This window comes from Meleagris gallopavo, chromosome 26 (genome assembly GCF_000146605.3).
Source record: "Meleagris gallopavo isolate NT-WF06-2002-E0010 breed Aviagen turkey brand Nicholas breeding stock chromosome 26, Turkey_5.1, whole genome shotgun sequence".
In the NCBI taxonomy this organism is placed as follows: Eukaryota; Metazoa; Chordata; class Aves; order Galliformes; family Phasianidae; genus Meleagris; species Meleagris gallopavo.
In genome coordinates this window covers 2,518,100-2,526,638 of record NC_015036.2, presented here as the reverse complement: position 1 = coordinate 2,526,638, position 8,539 = coordinate 2,518,100, and the positions used below count along the sequence as shown (strand labels likewise).

At 59.6% G+C, this 8,539-nt stretch overlaps 1 protein-coding gene across 1 annotated transcript in view; it reads left to right on the top strand.

The window, feature by feature from the left end:
• Window positions 1-4,860: 4,860 nt before the first annotated feature.
• IGSF9B (immunoglobulin superfamily member 9B) overlaps window positions 4,861-8,539 on the top strand; it is a 39,026-nt gene continuing 35,347 nt past the window's right edge. Inside the window, exons 1-3 of the mRNA XM_031556840.1 lie at window positions 4,861-5,041; window positions 5,752-6,102; window positions 6,692-6,838. Of these exons, the coding sequence (XP_031412700.1) occupies window positions 4,861-5,041; window positions 5,752-6,102; window positions 6,692-6,838 (679 nt within the window). The remainder of the gene's footprint in view (window positions 5,042-5,751; window positions 6,103-6,691; window positions 6,839-8,539) is intronic.

Below are 8,539 nucleotides of genomic sequence, written 5' to 3'. Positions count from 1 at the left end.
GGGAGTAAGGGCGCTGCGCGCGGAGCGTTTTTGCGGTGACCTCCCGGAGAGCAGCGGCTGCACGTCGGGACGCTGCGATCCCCCCGCGCTGCGATGCCGCAAATTGGTGCGGTGTGCGGCTGCGGCTCCGCTCCGAGCTTTGAAATTCTTGTCGGGAGAAGTTAATGGGGACGAGCCCTTGCTGGGGATGTGTCCCGTAGGGTTTTTTTGCACCCCTTTTTTCTTTCTCGCAACTCAGGGAATGCGGAGTGCCCTTCCCTGCAGGGCTGTAGCCTCGGGGGAAGGTGTGGAGGAGGGGGTGGGTAAGGAGAAATGCGGAGGGGTCTGGTGCTTTCCCTGCACTGTGAAGTCAGTGCTCCCATCTGTAGGCTTTGGGGGGCGGTTTGCTCCCCACAACCTCGGTGGTTCCTTCTCCTTCCCTGGGTGGCTGCTGCGCTCGGGTAAACTGAGGCACAGGGTTGTCCAAGGTCAGGCAGGAGACAGCAGCAGGGACTCACCCTGCTTTTCCTGCTCTGCCTTCAGCCGCCAGCCCTGCAGGGAGCAGGTGAGCCGCGAGCTGTCTGCTGATGCAGCAGCAGCTCCCGGCTGGTTGGGGGATGGGGGGTGGTCCTGAGTTCCCCAGAGCCCAATTATGGGGACGTGGGGGCTCCCTGAGCTTATAGTGGCACCGCTATGGGGCTGTCTCTTGGTGCTGGCATCCCTGCAGCTAGAGTGAGGGGGGTCAGGAGGGGGTCTGTCCCTAATGGGCTGAGGCAACCCTAATGGGGAGGGGGTGGCGGGGCTGGCACGGGCGAGTGGGCTGCAGGGGTTGGCTGCTGTGCGTACGGCGAGGCGCCGACGTGATGAATGAGCGCGCTGTGAGTAATGTGTGGGTGGGCGCAGCGGGTGGGGGATGTGCGGCCCCCGCGGGGATGCAGCAGCGTGGGGATGGGGACGAGACTATGAGGAGAGAGGGGCTTTGTTGGGGGGTGATTGCAGTGTTCCCTGCCCGAAGTAGTGCTGGAGGTGCAGCAGCCGATGGGCAAGGAGTAGGGAGTCCCGGGGGTGGGTGGCTGTTACCCTGCATCACTCGGCAGTGGATGGGGACAGCGTTTGTTGGTGATGTGGCTGTGGGGTGGGAGCCGTCAGCGTGTGGTTGGTGGCAGTGCTACGTGGCTTCGCCGGTGTCCTGCTGGCCCTGGGCTCTTCTGCAGGGTCTGTCCATCCTGAGCTGCTGCACACAGTGCTGTGCTAACCAGGCTGGTGATGCTCATGGGCTGAGATCTCATCCTGCGCCAGATTTCAGCCCTCTCTGCCTTGCTGGCCCTCCTCTCGCTGCCACCGCCTCTTCCTCCTCCTCTGCCTCTCCCAGGGCTGACCCACAGCCCCTCACAGCCCTGCTGGCTGTGGGCAGCCCCCTGGCCTGGCGAGGCTCTCCCAGGGCTTTCCAGGCAGTAATCCGCTCAGCGAGGCTGTGTTATCCCCTCTTATGGAGAGGGGGAGGAGAGCAGGAACGTGACAGTGCCGGGGTGCGGCGGCAGTGGGTGTCGGGGGGCCCGGCCTCCCGGCGTTCCCTCGGGGCTGTGACGATGCTGGGGCTTTCCTCTCTTTCCCGTTGGCGTGGTGTTGCAGAGATGGCACAGCACGGCGTGCGGAGAGATTTTTGGGCTCGGTTTTGGGTGAACCACCGGGATGTTGGCGCTGGGGATGCTTTTCGTGGTGGTGCTGGAGCTTGGGTGCTGCATTTCTAGGACAGGGATGGTTTGGCACCCGCATTGGGCAGCGGGTTGGTCCTGTTTCAATCCTTTCCTGGAGGATTGTGCTCCGCTGGATGAGATGCGCAGGGATGGATGTGTGCGCCGCGCTCCCCGGGTTGGTGTTGGATTTGTGCGGTGATGATTTTCTGGCTCCATTGCTGTTCTACTGGACGATGCAGCTTCTCCTCTGATGGGAGGACACTGCAAGCCTCCATCCCTCTGCAGAGCTGCTGCAGGTCAGGTCAGCGTGAGCCTCCTGTATTCCACGCCATGCTGTTGGCACTTGGCACGCTCCCATCCCACAGGGATGATGGAAGCATCCCCTCTTCCTTTCTTCACGGCAGACATCTCCCCAGCCTGGGGCTCTGGGTGCCCGACTGGCCTTGCACGCATCGCTCTGTTCCTCCTGCTTCCTGGCATTGGTGGGAGGACTGCCTGCGCCAGGAACAGCATGATTCAGGATCTGCTGGCGGGTGGCTCGGCTGTCGGCACACAGAGTGCTTGTGCTGTAGCTGATATTAAGCTGGAGGACTGGGATGGAGAGGACCGCGCGCTGTGCAGGAGCCAGATGCAGAGCAGGTTCTCCCTAGGGCTGTTTTCGCTCCAGCATCTGCTGCAGCTCAGTGCTATGAGATGGCTCCGGGTGTTGGGATGTTCTGATGTGGGGAGGTGGGCAGAGGTGGCACTGGGGGTACCGTAGTGACCCCCCCCTACACCCCAATGCCCTTTACGTGTTGGGGACACCGGTGGGTGACAGCACAGTCCCACCCGTGCTGTCACCGTTATGGTGCATGGGCAGCAGTCAGACACACTTAACGTGTGCCCCCGTGGGGGATGGCATTGATGCCACATGGGATGTCCTTTGTCCCTGTGGATGGGGTTTGAGCTGCAAACCTGCTCATCCTGAGCTGCCACCACTGCCTCTCTGTGTGTGACCTTGAGGTGCGTCGCTTGACCTCCACGCGGCACAGTCCGTCCATCTGGAAAATTGAGTTTAAAACACAGGAATCATGCTGAAAGAAAACCAGATGCTGCTGTTCAGCTGGGGGAAGGGCTCCTGCCTGGGGACAGGGACAGCAGGATGGTTCCTTTGCCTATCACGCAGCAGGATGTCTCCATCCTTCAGGCAAAGCATCCTTCCTACAGAAAGGGTCCTGTGAGCACATCCCATGGGACATCCCAATCTTTAGAGCCAAGCCTCATCGCTGCATCCTTGCTTCTCTCCAAGGAAGCCTGGATCCCAGCAAGGAACAAGGGTAGTCCCAGCCTCAGTGGGAGCCCCACGATGGCATCACCCTACGAGATGGCAGCCTTCCCACTCCCTCTGGGATGTGTTCCACTCCACCTCCACATTTTGTATTCTCGCCTCCTGGCACGCAGTGTGCCTTTATTTTTCCTGGATCTGCTCTGATGATGAAGCCTGTTGATTATGTGTTTTTCTTTACAGAGCATCCCCAGCTCGCTGTGAGCTGCTGCACCGTGGGGGCATTTGGGGTTTGCATCCCTGCTGTGGCTCTCTTCTTTGACCCAGGTCTCAAAGCCCCAGGTTATGTCTTGAACCCCCCTGAACTTGGCTGGGAAAATCAAGTGCGTTTAAAAATACCCTTTCTATTTGTGCTCTGTTTCTTCTGGCGTCTGCGGGTTGTTTTCAAGCATTTCTTCACAAATGTGAGGGTGGGAAACACTTCTTTTAATGGAAAGCTGCAGTCTGCATTATTGATATGCTTTCAGGAGCTGGGACTGGAAGGGAAACCTGCATGTAGTAGGGTCAGGAGTGGCACCAGGGCTGGGTTTGCAGGCTGAGATGAGGCAGCCCTGGTGCTTTCTGATGAGTGGAGAGCCGGGCACTGTCCCCATTCCTCTCTGCACCTGGGAACACGAGATTGTGGGGATGTTCCTGGGTATCCATCCTTGAGCTTCATCCCTGGGGTGGGGAAGCTGCTTGGCTGGGGGCTCTCTGCCCACGTGGCCCATTGGCAGCCTTGCTGCACGTGGTCATATGCCAGAAGAGGAGACCCCGGCGCAGCACTGCCAGCACTGACCTATTTTCCTCTGTGTGCATTCTGGCACAGAGGCTGCGGGTGGAGGGTCAGTGCTGGGTCTGTCCAGGAATTAGGAGTTGCTGGGGTCACCTCTGGGGACAGATGAGTGCCCAGGAGCAAGTGACTTCTATTGTGGCACCAGGAGGTCCTCCAGAACCCATTCCCTTGGCATGGGGGTGCATGGCAGTGCTCTGCCTTACAGCACCATCCGTGCTCTGTCGGGCTTCTGGGAGCTGAAAACCAGCATCCCATCCCCTGGGGCAGGAGAAGTGCAGGGGGATGGAGCTGGGAGCAGAGAGGTTTGGTGAGGGAGTGGTGGGGAGTCTCTGTCCTGCATTCATTCTGGGAAGCAGGAGGGGTGTCCCTTGGAAGGTCGCGGGCGATGCAGTGCCTGGCGGGGTGCTGGGGACCCGCTGGGGCGAGACAGCAGCCTGTGCTGGGGAGGCTGGGCCAGCGTTGTCCTTGGATGCTCTTGAGCTGCACGTGACAGCTGCTGTCCCTGCTCTGCGCAGGGGGGCTGCGGGCAGCCGGGGGGAAATCCCACTGCTCCCAGTGCTGTGTCCCTTCCTGCTGGGAGCTTGGTCACATCCCAGTGCTGCCCTGAAACCCATCCCTCTGCCACAGCTGTGTGCATGGGAGCAAACCCAGGGCTTGGCGTGGGGAGCGGGGGGTGCTGGTGAGGTCGTGGGCATGCTTTTGGGGCTGAGATGGCTCCTTGCAGCTCCTCACCATGGGGGCAGAGCTGCCACCGTCGCTGCTGACAGGGTGCAAACGCCTGGGCTCATCAGCAATGCAGTGCTAACAGGGGCCGGGAGGTGTGAGTGTGCCACCGGGGTGGTGCAAAGCAACCCCACTCTTCCCTGCCCCGATGGGGCCATGCAGAAACCTTGATAGCAGTGCAATGCAGTAAAGCTTTCCTGCATGCGCTCTCCTCACATTGTGGTGCTTTCACCCTCCTCTCTGCACACAGCCCTTCCCATTCCCAGCCATAATCCAGTGCTGAAGGAAGCAGTGATGTCTGGCTTAGTGGGGGCTGCTTTGCTCCGTGGCACAGAGCAGGTTTGGGCTGGCAGAGCCTCGGGATGCCGGGTGGAGGGATGGATGGAGGGATGGATGGATGCACGGTGCGGGCCTCTCACCGGTGCACGCTTGTGCCAGAGCCAAAAATAGCCGGTGATGCTCGGCTCCCGCGGCGGGGAAGCGATGATGTCATTCGCCGCCAATCACCGGCGGCCCCGAAGAGCAGCACGGAGGAGTGGGAACGTGCCTCCCCGAGCATCCCTCCCCGAGCATCCCTCCCCAAGCTTACCCGGGAGCGGGCAGCAGCCATGGATGGGCGGCTGCCTGTAGGATCGAGGGGTCCCTGCCGTGATGTGCTGGAGATGTGCTCATAGGTAGGGTTAAACCCCACATCTGCGCTTTTGGGAATCCCCAGCCTGCAGTGCTGCAGGAAGGGTGGTGTGTGGAGCTGCTGCATAGCCCCACGCTGCATCAGGCCCTTCTCCCTCCCCCATCCCTTCCGTACTGATTTTTTTGGGATTGTGGAGAGCTCTGGAAGCCCATCTGGAGCTGTTCCCTTCCCACGTGCTGGTTGTGCTGGTGCTTTCTCCTCCACAAAGGCATTGAGCTGCTGTTTTGCAGGGCTGGGAAAGGCGAGCAGTAACTTGGGAGCGGGCACCTCCCTGCCCTGGGTGCCCATCTCCCTTTGTGAAAGCCGTGCTGAGGATGCTGAGCTTTGTGCTGATGAAAAGCACGGGATGATAACAGGCTGTCGCCAGGGTGGAGCAGCGCCTTCATTGGGAGCAAAGAGGCTTTAATTGCTGCGGACAGGGTGAGGAGCAGGGTGCCAGGCCTGACCCACAGGTTGCAGCTAGGTTTCAAGCCTGGGGCTGTTGGTGACACCTGAGGATGGGGACTTGGCCACTCAGACGCCCACATCCCAAGGCTGTGGCTGCTCAGTGCTGCTTGTTGAGCTCACTTGGCTTCTGATTTTGGTGTGGTGGCACCCTTGGGGTTGGCACTTGGCATCTCCATCCAGCCTTACTGCCGGCACAGCGGTGTGCAGCAGGGTGAGCTTCCTGGTTCCCCATCCCACAGCCTCCAATTCTGCCTTCATCCTCTTGCAGGTGCCCTCGGCTCAAGGGAGGAACCCGAGTTTGTGACCGCTCGTGCTGGCGAGAGCGTGATCCTGGGATGCGACGTCATCCACCCGCTGACGGGACAGCCACCTCCCTATGTGGTGGAGTGGTTCAAGTTCGGTGTCCCCATCCCCATCTTCATCAAGTTTGGGTTTTACCCTCCCCATGTCGACCCAGGATATGCAGGTGAGGACGGGAGGTCGCCGTTTCCTCCGGGGTGCGTGCGGCTGCGCTCAATCTGCTCCTCCATCGGCAGCCGCGTGCGCTCTCTCTCTCATCGTTTTCTTTCCACCCAGTTGGTTTTAATTAAGCAGCAGCACTAGGAAGCCAGCTGGGCTGCGTGGGACGGGAGCAACTGAGGCAGAGAAACTCAGGGTGATGCGTGGTGGCAGCGGCTGCTGCTGCGCCCCAGAGCAGCTGTGATCCCGGGGAAACCCAGGGGAGCGAGGCAGCGGTTCGGTCCCCTCTGGGGACATCTCCCTCCACTGGTGGCCAGGCATATGTGGCATTTCCAGCAGAGCCACGTGGCTGCACACCATTGTGCCACCTTCCCCGTGTGGTTGGAGGTGCTTCTGAAGGCTGAGATGCTCCCTGGGTTGGTGGCACGGTGGGTGTGGACCCATCGCGACGCACCGTCACCATGGGGACCTCGGGTATGCAGGAGGCTGAGGCATCTCCTGGGAGGATGCATTGGTGGGGTCCAGCTGGGGGCAATTAGAGCGAGGTGGGGGGGGGTCTGGGGTCATAAAGCTGACAGGCTGTGCTCTCCCCACAGGCAGGGCCAGCCTGCACGACAAGGCGTCCCTGCGCATTGAGCAGGTGCGCTCTGAGGACCAGGGCTGGTACGAGTGCAAAGTGCTGATGCTGGACCAGCAGTACGACACCTTCCACAACGGCAGCTGGGTGCACCTGACAGTCAATGGTGAGTCCCAGTCAGCAGTGCAATGTTGAGGTGTGGTGGTGCCACATCCAACCCAGTGCTGCTCCTCTGTCTCAGCATGGAACGGTGGCGTAGGATGCGCCAGGAGGTTGCGTGCTTGGGGAGCACGGCTGTGCTGGGAGCATGGTGTGCATGAGTGGACAGAGGTGAGGATGGGATAGAGGTGTGTGTGCTTTGGGTGTCGCGTGCACCAGGAGGACAGGGTCGCTGTTGCACTGAGATGTGGGGTCAGAACCAGTCCCTGTCTGTCTGTCACCTCCCTCCATGCGCAGCCCTGCAGCACTAGGGTTGGTGTTTCAGGCTGGGCTGCAGGGTGTGATTCTGTGCATGGCTTTGTAGTTCTGATAGGTGATAGTGATGGACAGCCACCCTCCAGGTTTGGCAAAGCCTGAGCACGCAGCCTGCTGGGGCTGGCACTTGGCAGAGGGCAATGGGGCAGGTGCCCAACCTTGGGGAGCTGCAGATGGCTGGGCAGCAATGCCAGAAGCAGGGCCAGGTCCCCGTCAAAGCCACGCGTTGAGGCTGTTCTGCAGGATGATGCTTTGACCGGGGAGGGCAGAGGGCTCAGGTGTGGCCATGCCAGATGCAGAGTTGCTGTGGGGCTGGGCTGGGTTCCCTTTGATGCTGGACTTAGATCCTATCTGCATCTTTAAACCAACAAAAAAACCGTCCAGACTGACTTCAAGCAGGGACGTCACTCGCAACAGAGACAAACTTTTATTAGTAATCACACCATTTAATTACACCATGCTTGATGAAAGGCGAGACATCAAGAAGACAGGGCAGGGCCCGCATCTCCTCTTCACAAACAAATCAGAAAACCAAATCTTTGTTTTCTCGAAATTCAGATTGACTCCAACGACTTTTTTTTTCCCCCCCCTTTCCATTTTATTGGTGCTGAGCATTCAACTAATTAGCAATTTGTCGTTTTCCACGTCAGGAGCCGTCTTTATTTTTAGCCCTGGGAGGCAGGATGCTGCGCTGCGGAGGGGCTGAGGCTCCTGCCTGACCTTGAGCCACTTATGGCACCTCCAGGAGGGCTGTGGCACGGTGCAGAGCTGCCTAATTGAGCCCAATTAGCAAGCAGGAGCAGGGCATGGAGCACGGTGGCTGTGTCCCTGCCCGCTGCCTCCTTCCATCCATGAGATGCGGGATGAGCTGCTGTCCTCTAATGAGCTCGGAGAGGCTGGGAAGGAAGGAGGGAGGGAGGAGGAGGAGGAGCGCAGGGTGAGATGGGAGGAAGGCGTGTGCAGTGGCTGGTGGAGCTCTGGCTGTGCGGGGATGCAGGAGGAGGATGGTGTGTGCTCCATCTGCACCATACAGTGTGCACAGACCCTGTAAAGCACTTGGGAAATGCCACTGGGCTGTGCCCCAACTCCCAGCTGACCTGGCTGGTTACCACCTGCTGGTGTGAGCCCATTTCCCAGCACAGAGGGCACTGGGGTGAATGGGAGCTGGCCGTGGGCTGAGCAGGGCAAGGCGACCCCATGTGCTTTCCCCATCCTTGTGCTGCTCTTTGTGTTTTCTGCAGCGCAGGGCCTTAATAACAAAATAATAACTGTAATTCTGCAGGGTCGAGGAGCTGCTTTCAGGGGGAGGGCCGTGGCTTTCCCCCTACGCATTTAGAATGCTTAATTTTCATTGGGGAAGAAAAAAATCATTTTGTGAGAAACAAAATATAAT